This window comes from Rhinatrema bivittatum, chromosome 4 (genome assembly GCF_901001135.1).
Source record: "Rhinatrema bivittatum chromosome 4, aRhiBiv1.1, whole genome shotgun sequence".
Classification (NCBI taxonomy): Eukaryota; Metazoa; Chordata; class Amphibia; order Gymnophiona; family Rhinatrematidae; genus Rhinatrema; species Rhinatrema bivittatum.
Genome location: NC_042618.1, coordinates 312,696,218 through 312,714,468, shown reverse-complemented (window position 1 = coordinate 312,714,468; position 18,251 = coordinate 312,696,218). Strand labels below are relative to the sequence as shown.

Here is an 18,251-nt window from a genome sequence, read left to right as displayed (position 1 = left end):
TCTGAAGTAGCTGGCCAGTCCCATATAAAAAATGAAAAAAAATTAAAAATAGGTATGAATTGATTTTTTTCCTATTACTCCTGAAAGAACATAATATGGATTTATACAATGCCTTTAAGTAAAATAGAATCCCATATGCTTTACAGCTTAATGCCTAAGCAGCATACATTGCAGTCATCTCTGAGATGGCTGGCATGACAGCACATTTCTAGAGCCCTGAACTACATGACTGCTACCCTAAGAGGGGAAACGACATCATCCACTTGCAGTTGGGTACCTGAGGCATAGGGAAACACAGTGACCTGCCCAAGGACAAAGAGGGTCAAGAAAAGAGGGAATATGAATTTGCATCCCAGCAGCTCTCCTGGCAACTCAAGCTATAACTACTGAACTGTATTGCATCCCTTTTCTTTGAAATTCAAGAAAGCAGCATGCACAGACAACTCACATCCAGGCTAACAGCCCCAAGCAAACAAGCAGCACTGAAGGGAGAAAGTTTCACTGAAAAAAAAGGCAAACATTTGTTTTATCTAAGAGAATTATACTATATAATTGCACCTTTTAGTGGTTGCACAAATTGTTTGAAAATTAAAACTATTGATACCAAAACATTTTGCAGTGAAAACCATGGGCAGTTGATAGGTACTTCAGTTTCTGGTGTTCTTACCTAGAAGAGAGGGGTCCAAGAGGAGTTCGAAAGCAAGGAACACCCCTGGGCCTTCTTTTCCTAAATGCCTGTTCTATGAGTTTGCTTTCAGAAGCAGGGTCTATCCTCCAGAAGGAGCCTTTGCCTGGTTCTTCCTGGGAGCGTGGTACTTTGATGAAATAACGATTCAGAGACAGATTATGACGTATTGAATTCTATGGTACATAAAAAACATGAATTATACAGCTAATACTAAATATTACAATAATTTTCTTCAACAAAGACACCAAACACTGCACTGACATTCAGAGTCTTTAAACAAACATCTTGCTGGAAAGCACAGTAAATGCTCTTGGCAATCCTAAATGATGGAGGTTGTGTTAATGATCTGACAGAATAGTTCTGCTTCATACTTATCAGCATACCTGGGAACTCTCAGGGTTTGATTCAGAGTCTCTGGGTTTAGAGACCTGACTTAGGATGTCTGGATCCTAAAACTCACCTTTCGTTCCCTGCCTAGCTGTCTTTTCCCTCCATATATGCCGAGTACATGATGGGCACTGGCAAGGAGGCAGAGACAGAAGCCAATAGGAAGCTCTAAACTTGCTGCTAATTCCCTCCCTCCTGCCTCCAATTAGATCCTTCTGCTGGCCAAAACCAATCAGCACAAGATTTGGAGAAACAATTTCTCTAGCTCCTACATATACCATTGGCATAAGGGAAACTGTGTGCCTAAGGGAGGTAAGTAGGAGAACAATAGAGGGGAGCAGTGCGGAGAAAGCAAGAGTATTGTGTGTGAGAGAGAAAAAAAGAGTAAGGGGACAGAAGAGAGAGAATAGAGTAAGGAGGTGAAAAAAGGGGCAAACAAGGAGGGAACAAGACAGGAAAGGAAGAGAGTAAAAGTTAGGGGAGACAGAGGAGAATAAGAGGGATGAATAAGGGGGAAATGAGAACAAGGACCAGGGTTAGCAGAAGAGGATTGGGAGGAATGAATCTAGAGTGATAATGTAGGAGAAAAGAAATAGAAAAGGAAAAAGGAAGGAGGAGGATACTAGAGGGAGAACACAAAATGAAAGACAAGGGCACAGAATGATGAAGAGACACAGAAAATCAAGCCAGACACAACAAGGATGGAACCTATTATATTATCTAATAGAGAACATGTATTAAGATGAAAGCTATTCTGTAAGGGGGGGGGGGGGGAGAATGTTAAAGTCTGCGCTGCCTTTCCCACTATTCTCAGCATTAGCAGAACTAGAAAGTTCCCAGGTATGCCTAGCAGGCCATTAAACAGGAAATGATCAGCCTTCAAATCACTGCTTATTATTATAAACTGCCACATTTAAAGGTTCTTAAAGAAAGGTTGCTGGGGCAACAGGTGTTTTCTGGTAGATATTACCCTCTGGGCTTTCCTGACCAATTAATGTGATTTCTGCCTGAATGTTCAAGGCCACATGCCTTGAATTCACAAGACAAAAAAACCCAAAAACCTTAAATGTACATGAGGGAACAACCACTGAACACACCTTATTATAGCTTTATATTACATCTGACTACTTAAAAAAACAAACCATTTAACAGAAGCCTAGATACATGAATTTCCAACCAGTAGTTAAAAGTGAAGCTGCTTACCTATAACAGGTTTTCTTTGAAGGCAGTAGTTCACTAGTCAAACAAGCAATTGTGCTTGGTGCTGAATGAACAGATTCTCCCTATAGCGTTCTGGAAAGGGCAAAAGTCTTTCACTGCCCTTATGAAATAGGTCCTATGCTGCAGCAGTTCTCCTCAGGTCTATTATTTAGCTTTGACTGGGAGACAGAAAAACTTGAGGTGGTGGATGGGTTTCAAATGACTGGTGAACCGCTATCTTCAAAGAACATCTGTTATAGGAAGCAAGTTTGCTTTCTCAGAAAATAAGCAAATTCAATGAGTCACAAAAGTAAGACTCTCCAGGCAAGGATTCTAGTCAACACAAAAAGGGAAAGCATGTTTTCTTACCCATAAACAGGGATCAGCCATAATGTATGGGTGATGTCATCCCACAGCAGAAGACCCAGCTCTCAGAGCTCTATAAAAGTTTTTACCAAGTGTCCACAAGTGTTCCTGCATGTGGACACTGTCTCATGAACCCCTCAGTCTCTTCCAGAGCTTAAACTTTAGCAAGGTAGTTGACTCCAGGATGGTGCACAGGTATTAAGTAAGGCTGATTCATCCTGCTGTCTACGGAGAAAGCAAGCTTGCTTACTATAAACAGTAGGTTGAATTAGCCAGGATATGTAGGTGATGTCATCCAGTGGCACCAAATGGACTTCTCTCTCTTAGCTAGTACACTTTTTGCTCTATTGAACATGGGCAGGAATTATCATGCAGGTGTTGCCTCATGAGCCCTTTTCAGTCAATTTTAGGTAGTCAACTCCAGGCAGATAGGTGGGTTTTTAGCATGGCTAATTTATCTTGCCAACTATGGAGAACACCATTTACAGTAAGCAAACTTGCTTTATCCGTCAACAAGCAGGGCTACATTAGCCATGTCATATGGAAAGTCCCACATTCAGAGTTGCAGCAGAGCCTTTACTGAATAAGCCACCTGGACCCCACCATGGAAAGTAGACTACTGGTGAACAGGCTACGCAAAAATGCTAGTCCAAATTTACTTTCATTCTTTGAGAGATTATCCAGATTATAATAGGATGCAAAGGTGTATACTAATGACCATGTTGTAGCTTTGCAGATGAAGTATGACTCACAGATGAATTACTGATGCAACCATGGCTCTAATTTGATGAGTCTTGATAGACTAACTTGTAGGCCTGCTAACTTATAGAAGTGCATGATACGCTCTGCTAGCCAGCTGAACAATTTTTGTTTGGGCACTGCTATGCCCAGTCTGTTAGGATCATAAGTGATGAATCGTTGTGAAGCCTGACAATGTGGCCAAGTTCTTTTTTCATAATAGGCCAAGACCCTTTTACAATCCAAGGGCTTTCTCACCTTCATGAAAGCACAGCTTCAGAAAAGAAAACATGGCTTGATTAATATGAAAAGCTGTTACTACTTTTGGTAGAAACTTCAGGTGGGTGCAGAGCTTTAGTATACCATAAGCCTTTCATGAATTTTGCAACGACTGGTTGAGTGGAGCTTGGCTTCCCTTGATTTGAACATGGTAAGCCACTATGTCACAGAGATGTATTCTTATTGATGAGCTACTAAGTCCTGAAGCAAAAAGAAAGCAAGTAGCTCAGTAACTTTGGGTCTGCATACAAGGAACTGTGCCAACATCATGTGGAGAATCTTTTCCATTAAAAGTATAGACTCTCCTATTTGATGGTTTTCTGGCAGACACTTACATCCTAAATCTCCTTGGTTAAGGATAATTTGGCAATCACCGAGTGCTCAATATCCAAGCTGAGGGAGGGAAGATTTGAATGAAATAGACATTACGTTTCTTGAGTTAAGGATAGATCTGATCCAAGAGACATCAGAGGAATGATGGACAGCTGTACTAGATATGCAAACCAAACTTGTCTGGACCATGCTGGATCTATGAGGATCAGATGGGCCTAGTCTGAACATTTTTTGCACTGTTCTGGCTATCAGTGGAACTGGTAAAAAAGAATACATGAGATCTGTATTCTAATCGAGCAGAAAAGCATCTTGCCTAGATCTGAATTCGTTGGGAAGAATGGAGCATAACTTTTCAGTTTTCTGTTTTGTTCTGATGCAAAAAGGTTGAATGCTCGAAGTTCCCATATGCTGAAAAGTCCGTCAGCCATTGACTGCTGCAGAGACCCTTTATGTGGTTGAAAACCTCTGTTGAGATGATCTGCTAACTTTGCAGATAGGTCAGTTGCTTCGAAGACCGCTCAATATTTGAATGACCATTCTTATACCTTTACTGCCTTCTGACAGAGTCCATGACCCTGTATCTCCTTGGTTATTCACAGATCATGGCTACTTGTCATTTTGAATATGAATGCTCTTCTCCTGGATGGGGCAAGTGAACGTTATTAGAGCATATCTGATCACTTTCAATTCTAGGAGGCTGATCTAAATTGTCTATGAACAACCAAGTTCCTTGAACTCAGAAAGGTCTCCCGACGCTTCATGGAGGCATCCATCACCAATGTGTTTTGGTAAGGAAGTAGACAGAGTTGTGCTCCTTTCTGAAGGATATAGGAATCTAGCCCCCATGGCAAATCTGATTTCATTTCCTGTGAAATTCTCATTTTGGTAGCCAGAGGTTATTTAGTTGGTCCCATTGGGAGCCCCACAACAATTGTATGTGAAGCCAGGTTAGTGGAACTATGTGAATCGCAGCTGTCATGTGGCCCAGAACAACCAGAACTTCTCTGGCCATTGACTGATAATTTTCAACAGTTTGTATACAAGGGATCTGCGTATGTTCACTCGATCTCTTGCAGAGAATTTATCCAGGTGCCAATAAACTTGATTTTCTGAGTAGGAATTAGAGTCGATTTCTCAAAATTTACTAGAAACCCTAGTGATCATAGGAGTAATATTGATTTTTGCAGGAAGTTAGTACACCTGCCTGGGAGTTCACCATCACAAACCAGTCATCCAGGTGAGGAAGATTCTGATGCCCTGATGCCATAGATGCATTGCTACTACAGCCAGGAACTTAATGAAGACTCTCGGTACTGCTAATAGGCCGAAAGGAAGGATGCTGTATTTACAGTGAGAGAAGTCTACCATAAAGTGCAGGTAATGCCAGTGGGAGGGTTGGATGGGAATATGAGCATAAAGCATCCTTTAGATCCAAAGTGCACATCCACTCCCCCTTCTGTATGAAGGGAACAACTATGTTGAGGGAATTCATTTTGAATTTCACTTAGAGTACATGCTCTATCAGGATTCTTAAATCCATGATGGATCTCAATCCCCCAGATTTCTTTGGGATTAGGAAGTAACAGGCATAGAATCCCTGGCCACGATGATACAAAGGAACAGGTTCTATCACCAGCTCTTTGAGGAGCGACTCCACCTCCAGGCACACTTGCATTGAGGGAGACAGATCCAGATTGAAGGCTGAGTGATGAGGAAATGTGGGAGTCCAGGAGAAATGCAAGTGGTATCCAGACTCCATAATCTTGAGAACCCAGTATCTTTGGTGATCCTACACTACTCTGCCAGATAGTATTGTATTCTTACCCCTACTGGAGAGGATGGCTGCTGATTTGAAAAAGCAGTCAAAAACTTGGACCAGTTTGGGCTGGACTTGTTGTCTTAGTTTCATGGCACACACACTGCCGAGCACAAGTCGTAAATTGCTGCTGTTGTGGAAGTAGAGGCGGCATCTGGTTATTGTTGGAATTGCTGGAAGAAGCATCTCTGGAAACACAATCTTTTAAAAGCATCTTGGAGAAGACTACTGTTCTTTCCCATGGAAAGGGCCTGAACTGCCACATGTTGTTCCTTTGAGGAAATTTCTCTGAGCTTCTCTCTGAAAAGGTGACTGCCCTGGCAGGGGACATTTCCTAATTTGTCGTGGATATCATTGCATAGGCTACTGACTCTCAACCAAGTCCTGTGGAATGCTCTAATGGTGGATGCTGTTGAGGTGTGTGAAGTGGTATCAAACAAGTCATAGATGGATCGAATAAGGTAGTGTATATATATACTCCTCTCCAACAACAAGTTGCCGAGGGGATGTCATGCTACAGTCACCAGGTGGAAAAAAAGGATTACGTTTCTGTATTCAATCATATAGGTATTGAATCATGTAGAATTGGTGAATGAGATCCATGCATTTAGCATGGAGCTTTGGAACAACTTTTTACCAAAATTGTCCAGTAACCGGAGATCCTTCCCTGTGGAGTATTTGAGTATATCTGTTTTCTTTGTTCTTTTAAAAGCAAACTATTACAACTGAATGATGGGGTAACTGTGCTATTCCAAACCCTGGGGATTTTGCACTCTATATTTATGGCCTAGTTTCCATGCACCCGGGGCACAGGAAATAGGATTTTCACATGTTTTTCTTTGCAATTCTTGCAGGATGATATGGACCGAGATAGCTGCTGGATTGTCCAAAATTTGGTGGAGACCTAAAATCTTTGCACAGAGATCTTAGCCCTTACACACTGGAGGACTTTTCACATCTTGTCCAGTCAACTAGAGTAGGAAAAGTGTTCCAATGGAGATGAGTGTCCTGGAGGCTCTGAGAAATGGAGGGGATCCCAGTCAATCCTTCTTCTGAGCTTGGAAGTGAGGGAACACTAATCCAGGACCCCATTGTGGAAGAGGGTGACTAGGGAGAGGCTATTTTTGGTTGCCTCAGAGGGGTATACTTCTGGTGGACATTCTGACTGACTGAACTCTGCTGCAGGCGAATGCTGTGGGCTAGAAACATCACGCAGGGCCTCTGATGGAGTATCCCTACAAACTGGGGATTACTGGGATTCCTCCTTGTGGGAGAAAAGTCAATATCTTGGAGAGGAGAGTTGGAAGGTACCTTCATTCATAGACACCAAAGAGGTAAAGAAATCCTTCAGTAGCTTTGCTACTTGTTTGAGGGGCTGATGTGCCCTCTGTACTGGTGTGGAAGGCAGAACATCCTCTTCTGACACTAGAATGAAATGTTGCACATCTGAGCTCTATAAAATTTGGATTGAAGGCCAATTAGATGTGAGAGGTACTAGACAGCAAATGGGATTGGGGGTCTCCAGACATAGTCCTTATGCCATTAATTTTGCTGGTGAAAGTGCCTTGTGATTAGTGGAGGCAGGAGTATCATACCCTCATCTCCCCCTTCTGCCCCTGTTAACATTCTCAGAAGGTCAGCATACAGCTGCATGGGAAGCTCTGTAACACAATCAGGCCGATTCAGAAAAACGTGCGGCATGCGCACAGGCCACTCTCCTGGGTGTGCGATTCAGGAGGGTGGCCTATGCAAATTAGGACAGGAGTGGCAGCTGTCAGCGGGTTTGACAGCGATGCTCAATTTTGCCGGCATCTGTTCTCAAACCCGCTGACAGCCACGGGTTCGGAAACCGGATGCCGGCAAAATTGAGTGTCCGGTTTTCAACCCGCAGGCCAATTTTTTTTTTTTTTTTTTTTTTTACTTTTGGGGCTTCTGACTTAATATCGCCATGATATTAAGTTGGAGGGTGCACAGAAAAGCAGTTTTTACTGCTTTTACTGCTTTTCTGTGCACTTCCCTGGCGCTGGCAGACATTAACGCCAGCCTCTGTGCCTTTCTGTTGCTTGAATTTCATTTACAATCAAATCCAAGCAACTTTCAAACCCATAACAAAATTACTGCTAGCAACATTATAGGGTGAGCAGCATTCTTGATAATTCAGACCATGCTGATTGAATGTGCTTTGCTTTTGAACTTGGCCGTAGAAGCAGTCCTGTGCTTCCCCCCCCCCCCCAATGTCTGCATATCAGTACACTGGACTGTAAAAGTCAGGAGCCAGTGTTACTTGCTGTCTGAATCCAGTTCCCCTCCCCCCGCTGAAGTGCAGAGCAGTGTTGCTAATTGGTTATACCTTCTATTAATGACAGTAACTGCTGCTCCGTGAAAGTTACCCCCATGCAATCATTTCTTCATCTCCAACCTCTAACCTTTAGGGATCCACAGTGTTTATCCCATACCTTTTTTAATTTTCTTCCTCACCACCTCTTCTGGATGGGCATTCCAGGCATTCACTATCTCGGTGAAAAAATATTTCCTGATGTTGGGTCTGCGTCATCCCCCAGGAATTTCATTTTGTGCCCCTTAGCTTTACAGTTTTCTTTCCAAAAGATAAGTTTCAAATTTCATACATCATTAAAACCTTTCAAGTATCTGAAGATCTGTATCTTATCTCCCCCTGCACTTCTTCTCTTCCAGAGTATACATATTTAGATCCTTAATCCTCTCCTCACAGACCTCACACCATTTGGGTTGCCCTTTTCTGGACTGCCTCTCTCCTGTGTCTATCCTTTATGAACTATGGGCTCCAGAACCAAACAGTACTCCAGGTGAGGCCTCACCAAGGATCTGTACAAGGGCATTATCACCTCTTTTTTTCTTATTGGTTATTCCTCTTATGTAGCCCAGCATTCTTCTGGCTTTAGCTATTGCCTTGTCACATTGCTTTGCTGCATTCAGATCACCAGACACCATTACCCCAAGGTCCCTCTCCCAGTTCATGCACATTAGTCTTTCACTCCATCACATACTTTTCTGGATTACTGCACCCCAGATGCACGCACTTCTTGGCATTGAATCCCAGCTGCCAAATCTTCGACCACTCTTCAAACTTTCTTAAATCACTTTTCATTCTCCCTTACTCCTTCAGGCATGTCCACTCTGTTGCAGATCTTAGTATCTGCAAATAAACTTTATATTCTATCCCTTCCATAATGTCGTTCACAAAGATATTAAAGAGAACCAGTCTCAAAACCACTTCTTGTGGTACTACACTTAACACTGTTCTCACTACAGAGTAGGTTCCATTTACCATTACATAATGTCTCCTGTCAGTCAACTAGCTTGTAATTCACTCCATCACCTTGGCGCCCACTCCCAAGCTTCTATTTTATTTATGAGCCTCCATTGCAGGACTGTATCAAAAACTTTGCTGAAATCCAAGTAAATCACTTCTCTTCCTTGATCCAATTCTCATCACCCAATCAAAAAAAAAAAAAAAAAAAAAAAAATCAGATTTGTTTGACAGGATCTTCTCTGGTGAATCTATACTACCTTGGGTCCAGTAACCCACCATATCGTAGATAATTTATTTCCTTCAGCAGAGTCTCCATTAATTTTCCCACCAAGGTGAGGCTCGCCAGCCTGTACTTTCCAGCCTGTAGTTTCTGCTACCACTCTTTTGAAGCAGGACCACAACCATTCTTCGCTAATCTTGCGACACCATTCCCCAATTTTCATGACTCAACTGTCTCTGGTAATGCAGGCCCATTTCAGAAGAAAAGTCTGGACCTTTCCTCTATATGTGGGAGATGGGACTCAAGGTCATTAACCAGTCTTAGGCTTAGGCTGCGACTACACTGGGGAGTGCACAAGCACCCAAAAGGCTGGCACCTATGGTGTATACTTGAGACGGCAAAAATCAAGTATGCCTTGGAGTGAAACTGGACCACACTCTCCTTTAAGATCCACATACAATGACTGATGTAAGGTCAGCACCTGAAATCATACCTATAAGGGAGCTCTGACCAACGTGCCGCGAACGCGCAGTAGGGAGCGGCTCTGACTGACGTGCCGCGCATGTGCTGGTGAGAGAGCAGGTCGGTCAGAGTACGTCTGTCAGAGCTCAATATGTAGTAGAGAGCAGCTCTGACTGACATGCGGCACATGCCCGGGCGAGAGAGCACGTCGGTCAGAGCTCAAAGATATATATGGCCCTGGTGGGACAGGAAAACCTTGCCCGTTTTAACAGGCAGAACGGCTTGTATTACCCATAAGCTGCAAACAAATTTGAGGATCACACACAACTATGAATAGAATTGCCATGCTTGCCTTATGTTACTCTAGTGCTGAATACACTTGTTCAGTATGGGAACTTTCTAACCATGCAACAAATTTGATCACAAAAGCTTAAAAATTGCTCTAATATAGGTCACTTATTAATTGAAAGCATTCTATTAATTTTTTCTATATATGAGATTTAAGAATTATAGTTTGTGTTTAAATCTGTTTATTCAATTTTCAAAGAATAAGTACACAGGGCAGCTGTGATACAGAGTACACCATGCTATTACATAAAACATAATAACCCCCCCCCCCCCCCAACAAGGAAAAAAGAAAGGAAAATTACAGAATTACCAATAATCGACCTCTAATCAACATCAATTGAACTGTTGGTAATTAGTAAGTATTCCAAACCTTTTGGTAACGTTGAGACAGTTTGATTAATTTTTCGCAGTCTTTTTATATTATAGAATTTAACCAATAGAATGTGTTTAAACTATACTTTTTTTTAAAAGTTAATATTTTTGGCGCCAAAACGAACTATTGACAGTGCTTAGTTTTTAGTTTAAGGGCAGAGTCAGAATATTGCACTAGTTGATGCAAGGTTAATATTTACACTAGTTAAACAATAATTAAGATTTTATAGTTATTGCTTTGTACTTCCGATTCAACTTCTCACTCGCGGTCGCTAAGTTCTGATATCCGCGTTTATGCCCTGCCCCATTTAACATCATTTTTTGAGAATGCACACTGTAGTCATTTTAACTGGGTGTACTTAATATTTGGTTTTATATCATCAATATTTAACAAAATATATTGCATGACCTTACAAACTAATAAGGCATACCCGATACAGCACACAATAAAAACAATTTTTTAAAATGTTTCCAATTTTTAAAATTATGTTGGCAATTTTAAATTATTAATTTTTGGATCATGTTTTAGAGGGTAAACAATTTTTACATGAATTATGAGATCAGTGCAGAGGAGAGGATTTTTGTACCAACTAACTACATTTTAGTATTTTTCTGTCTTATGCACATTGAGATAATGCAACTAGGTTTGTCTAATTTACAATTATGATACACAAATATTATAATTAATTAGACATTGTAAAAGTTTTAAAAATTCTGCTAATCACATGTGCATTTTTTTGTAGACTCAATATCAGTTCGCATCGTCTACTAATAGAAATTTACTAAGGTAAAGATGAATAATAATATTGGTCACTATACATAGTTATGAAAATCTCAATATTTTTCAATTGTTCACACACCACTTTTCATAAATAACATTCTCATTAAATTACATATGTCACCATTTTACAGATTTTATTAAGTTTCTAAAGCTTTCTATATGGCAATTGTATGCCTTTTATTTACTGATTATATTTTTTGTATGATTTATTTATAGCCCCTGAGGCAGCGGCTGTGAAAGCTGCGAAACTCAGCCTGAGACAGGCATTGTTTTTATAAAATATGTCTCTACTTTAATAAATATTTGGAAAAAGGACCAAGGCATCTATTTCCTTTGTTTTCCTAAGAGGAAATATATGACATCCAGATGTTTCTTTTTTTTTGTTCTAGGAGAGCAAGTCTTCCCAGTTATCAATTCTAGAAGTAGTAAATTATGAACAGCATTCCGTCAAAACATAAAACAAGGTTCGTTTCCTGTAGCTAGTAATGAAGTATCACAGTCCTGGCGACCAGAAAAACCTTGGAGATCCACAAATTTTGTTATTGCTGTACATTTGTTGCCTTCAGATAGGATGCCAAAGATTGCTATTTGTACAGAAAAAGTTAATTGTATGGAAAGAATGTCCTTAACATAACAAAAAATTTGTTTTTACAAAAGACTTGAATAATATCACAATACCATAAGTAATGACCTAAGGTACCAAGAATCAATTTACATTTTAAACATATATCAGAATCTGTTAAACCTGCTAAATAGGCCTGCCTTGGTAAAATGTAAGATCTGGATAAAATCTTGTACTGCATTTCCTGCATCTGCATGTTTTTTGTAATTTTATATATATGCTCAAAACAAGCAATAAATGATTGGAAGGAAAACCTTAAGTGTCCACCTATTTCAGAAATCTTCTAATGAAAAGGTCTGAGCAGCAACTTGCAAAGGTTTATGAAGAGAAGACAAAGTATGCCTACTAGGAACTTTCAAATCAAACCATTCTTGCAGCATCTTCCACTTACGGTATCAGCCTGAAGGTCTTTTTGATTTAAAGTACACAAACAGTTGCTAATCTGTAAATTAAAACTAATCTACTCCCTGGTCCTCTACCTTTTGACATAGGTTTTCATTAGAAATCAATATCCCCCCAGCCTCCATAGCCTTGTGGCAAGTTCACAGCTGGAAGTCCCAGGGTCGCAGGTTCAAACCCTGACAAAGGCAGCCTTAAATTGTGACTAATCAACCTGGAAGGCTGTGATAATGGATGGACAGCATACCACTTATCACATATTATTTGCACATTTAAAACTAATTGGAGAAAGTTCTTTTTCACTCAACACAATTAAACTCTGGAATTTGTTGCCAGGGGATGTGGTTAGTGCAGTTAGTATAGCTGGGTTTAAAAAAGGATTGGATAAGTTCTTGGAGGAAAAGTCCATTACTTGCTATTAAGTTAACTTAGAAAATAGCCATTGCTATTACTAGCAACAGTAGCATGGGATAGACAGTTTTTGGGTACTTGCCAGATTCTTATGGCCTGGATTGGCCACTGTTGGAAACAGGATGCTGGGTTTGATGGACCCTTGGTCTGACCCAGTATGGCATGTTCTTATGTTAATTAAATAAGCAATAACTTACAGACCACTACAAATCCAAGTAGTAAAAATCTTCTTCTCCAGGCCCAGCAAAAAATTCCTATTACCAATTAGAGGTAAGAAGGGGGACACCTTAAAATGTAGATTGAATTTGGATGGTAACTTACACCAGGTTCGCCATGCTAGCTCAACTAAAACATGTCTTTTCAAAGAGTCTAGCAATTGAGACATGCTAGCATGCAATACAAATCATAACTGCATAGGAGAGACTGCAGCCAACTGAAATATGGAGTCACAGTAATAAGTGTTCATCATTCTCCCACCTGTCGAAGACTAGCACTATAATTATATAGGTTGATATTGGATAGGGCCATCCCTCCCTATTTCCAAGTACCTATCAATCATATCAGAGGTACTGTAGGTCTCCCATCCTTGCATAAGAAATGCCTAAGCTCTCTATGAAATACTCGTATATTTGTTTTTTCAAGCAGAAGGGGGAGAACACTCATCGCATAGAGCCATTTAGGAAAAACAGTCAACTTAAATAGTTGTATCCTACCCCTTAAAGAAATTTTTAAATGGTCCATTTTCACAAGGCCATCTTCATTACCGCCTGTAGCCTGGAAACAATGGTAGAATATAAGGAGTTTAAATCATCAGGGAGCCATATACCCTGATATTTCATTTCCTGTTCAGACCATTTGAGAGGGAAATCCCCCACTCAAACCTTAATGCTCCAGTGTCTAAAGGCCATTGCCTCTGATATATCCAAATTTAGCTTTAAACCTGCCTTACCCACCATAAGATTTGACCTCTAATAAAGTCTGCAAAGAATTTTACGGAGCATAGATATGAGAGTAAATCATCCGCAAAAGTAGAAATCTTAAAGTTACTGGCCCCAAGAGAAATACCAGGTATATGTTCATTATTAGCTACTCTGCGTGAAAATGGATCCATACATAATACAAAAAGAAGAGGGGAAGATGGCATTCTCGACGAGTGCCTCGTTATAAAACAAAATCCTCTGACAAGTCTCTATTCACTAATATTCGTGCTCTAGGTTGATTATATAGAATATATATAATCCAAAAATCAACCTTGAAATCTGTATGCACACAGATCAGCAAACAAATAAGCCCAATTTACTCTATCAAAAGCCTTTTCGGCATCAAAACATAAGTAAAGATTTCAAATTTCTCTTGAGAACAATATGCCACAGATGCCAGAACCTTACATATGTTAGAAACAGCATGTCAACCTTTATTATTACTTACACGCCAAACATAGCAGTAGTAAAGTTACATGGCAAGGGATCCCGGCGTGCGCTTGTACGCGTAAATATTTACACACACATTTAATATTAAAGTCCTGGAATGCCCATGGTTCTGCCCCTTTTCTGCTATTACCAAGAGATATGTGTGGACACGGGCGGCTTTTAAAATCCACTCGGCGTATGCTGGCTGAACATACTTACATATCTCTTAGTTTTGACGCACCCTGGGCTTTTAAAATTCACCTATATGCAAATTCCAGCATTACAACTCCATAAAAAAAGAAAAAATAAAGAAAACAAAATTGTGGATGTGGTCACAGTTCACTTTTCAATTCCTCAGTCAACACTTACGTAGCATAAATGGTGCTAGGAGAAAAGAAAGTTCCATATAAGAGAAAAAAAACTTCAGTCATTTCCCATGTTTTGAAGAAATAAAGTTGCTTCCACTGCAGTTTCAAAATATAAAATATTGTCTTGATAGAGAACTTGTAGTTTAGCTGGGAATAGCAACGTAATACGAAGTTTCTTCTTAATCAACTATACACACACCGGGCCAAATTGCTACCTTTTCTCCACAACCACTGCTGAATAATCTTGAAAGGATAATACTTTCTGTTCCTTGTACTGAAGGGATTGCAATCATCGATGAGCTCGCAGAATCTCCACTTTGTGGGCAAAATTTAACACACTAAAGATGACCACTCGTGGTTTATTCCTAGTTTGGGTTAGTGCTTGTGTACCCAACCTGGGAGCCCTTTCTAATATAAGTGGTCCACTAACTGCAACCAAACCCAGAGCCCTAACCATTTTTCCAAAGTTTCTGCAAATCCAGATTTCAGATATCACCTCAGGCATTCCCACCAGCCGCAGATTGCTTCTCCGGGAGCGTTTTTCTAGATTGTAAAGTTTTTCAGATAAAGGGAGGTTCATTTGATATGGTGGTTTCCATATTACCCAGGTTATCTTCTAGACTTATTAGACATATTATATTATTATTAGACATATTAGACAGGTTATCTTCTATGATTTTCAGTTTCCTTAAGATTTTGTTTAAGGTCTGTGAATTGAGAGCTCAGCCTATCAATTTTAATTTAAATGTAATTCTTTTTTTTATTACTTTCAATAAGCAAACACATACTGGATGGTAAGTTGGTTCTGCACACCATCCAACAGTTACAATACAAGAAAACATATCTAATATCTAACCAAACATGCCTCCTACCCAACTCCTCACCTCCCAATTAAGTATGAAGGTGGCAAAAAGACAATATTAAGCATCAAAATCAGCCACTACAACATATCATTTAAGAGAAAATTATGTGCCCTATGTGGTAATGAATCTAAATAGCATTTCCAAATTTTTAAGAAAAGTTTGTATTTTTTTTAGACACATCCATAACATCAATACACTTATCCATACAGCAAACATAGTATAGAGAATTTCAGAGTTGTGTTAAGGTTGGCGATTTGGTTGCCAATTTTATCTTTAACAGCACCACCTTCTGGAACCATAATTCAGTACATTTGTCAGGGAAAGAAACTTTTCGTAAGTCTTCAAAAAGAAAAGGGGAGGCATCCAGTGGCAACAATTCCTATGACCTGCATTAAATATTGTTGCACTCATTTCCAAAAGTGTTGCACCAACGGGCATTCTCAGAACTGATGACCACGTGTATCTGGCCCACCTTCACATTTCACAAAGGCATTTGTTGCAACAATATTCATCGAATGTACTCTGGTCTGAGAATAAGACCGCATAAAAAAATTTATACTGGGTATCCAAGGGGTATATTAGTGGTCACGCTTCAAAGTCTAGCAAGGATTCTTAAGTACAGGGTGATAAAGAAATACCCAGCTCTTCACCAACCTTCCACCAGATGCGTACAATTCATGTCCTCCTCCCATTTTTCTTAAAAATGCAAACCAGAATGAAATTGTACGCCTAATAGGATTTTCCGAATCAAAAAGATTTGGATAAAAGCTCCTTATTCTCTAAGCTCAAGTCCCCCATATCAAGAGATAAGACATAATAATGGGCCTGTAAATAGGCAAAGAAAGGTTGTGGAGAGACCTGGAAATGTTGTAGATCCTGAAAAGAGGTATAACCACCTGTATCACTCTTAAAATGTTGAACTACTTGAAGACCATTGTGACCCCATAATAGGCAAAAGGAAAATACTGTGCTGTTTATGAGACGGTAAGGATATACAAGTAGTATGCAAAACATACCTTAGATTCAGTGGGTAAACCAAACCCTGCTTCAATGTAATTGGAGTGTAGTAACCAGTTCCCATAATCCAATCACCCATATGTCGAAGGAGTCAAGACATAAGATTTTAGATCTTCTAGCCCCACACCACCTTTATCTCATTGTCTTGTCAGTATTGATCATGCTATCCGCGGTTTTATTATGCCATAGAAATTGATGAATAAGATGGTTCAGTTTGTTAATATCTGCAGTAGTCAAGAATAAAGGTAACTGCTGGAGGACATACAACCATTTTGGTAAGATCATCATCTAAAAGAGATTCACTCTCCCAACCAAAGAAAAGTGGAAAGTCCATACAATTTGCTAAAATATTCTCAGCTGTGGCCAAAAGCTTTTAAAAATTTAGCATATGTAAATGAACAGGATCCTTGCATAGATACACACCCAAATACTTAAAGGAATCTTATGCCCATTTCATTGGGAAATTTGGACCACACATGGGTATCAGAATCACATATGGGGAGGGTTTCTGATTTATCCAGATTTAAAAGAAGTCCTGCCAATCTACCATAACACTGAAATTCTTCCAAAAGAGATGGAATTGAAACGATTTTTTTTTTTACATGAATTAAGATATCATCAGCAACAGTGGACAATTTAAAAATGTTTCCCCCAAGGATGTAATAAGAATATCCGCTATTTCCACATTATCTTGAGTCTGCTGTAAAAGAGGTTATATGGTCAACACAAAGAAGGGGAGATAACGGGCAACCCAGAGTCCCTTGAGCTCAAACGCCTCAGATATACCACCATTAACCACAACAGAGGCCATTGGCAGGTTATATAGAGTTTGAATGACCTGTTAAAAAAAAACCCCAAACCTGTCAAATAAACAAATAAATAAGGGTCTTATTGTGCCCACCCCAATTTTTAGTTACGTTACCTAAAATTCTATCTGATTTGCTTCCCAAATGAAAAAATGTACTTTATAATACATCAGATTTTTTAGTCCTCTGATGCAAAAGGGAGTTAAGTGCAGTCTGCGTAGTTATAAACATTTTGTTATTAGGGGAAGGAATAGCCTCACAGCATTTTTTTTGCAGACATTTGTTTTTTAAGATACAAAATCTCAGTCGGCAATTTCTTCCTCCGGGTAGCAGCATAAGAAATATCCCCTTTAAGAACTGATTTAACCGTTTCCCAGAATAAAATTGGGGAAGATCTAAGCGCAGCATTTGATTCACAGAAACTGTCCCATCATTTATGGAGAAAATCTTTAAATGTCGAATCCTGAAACAGATACCAGGGGAAAAGCCAAGGAGTATATTGTTTCAAAGGTAAAAAAGCTTCCAGGTCAATCCAAACTGGGGTATGATCAGAGAATTCCATAGGCCCTATATCTGAGAGGGTAACTTTGGAGAAACCAGTCCTACTGATCAATATGTAGTCAATACAAGAAAAAGAGTGATGCGCCCTGAAAAGATGAGTGTAAGACCTCTCTAAGGGCTGCAGAGTTCTCCAACCATGCATTACACCCAAATTATGACACAAATATTTTATACCCTTAGTAACAGTAGTAGGGGGATATGGGTCTGCTGCAGACCTATCTAAGGTTGGATCCAAAACACAATTAGAACATAAGAACATAAGAAAATGCCATGCTGGGTCAGACCAAGGGTCCATCAAGCCCAGCATCCTGTTTCCAACAGAGGCCAAACCAGGCCACAAGAACCTGGCAATTACCCAAACACCAAGAAGATCCCATGCTACTGATGCAATTAATAGCAGTGGCTATTCCCTAAGTAAATTTGATTAATAGCAGTTAATGGACTTCTCCTCCAAGAACTTATCCAAACCTTTTTTGAACCCAGCTACACTAACTGCACTAACCACATCCTCTG

At 39.8% G+C, this 18,251-nt stretch overlaps 1 protein-coding gene across 1 annotated transcript in view; it reads right to left on the bottom strand.

The window, feature by feature from the left end:
• Positions 1 to 18,251, bottom strand: part of FOXK2 (forkhead box K2) — a 281,644-nt gene that overhangs the window by 59,137 nt on the left and 204,256 nt on the right. Inside the window, exon 5 of the mRNA XM_029600265.1 lies at positions 668 to 861. Coding sequence (XP_029456125.1) covers positions 668 to 861 — 194 coding nt within the window. The remainder of the gene's footprint in view (positions 1 to 667; positions 862 to 18,251) is intronic.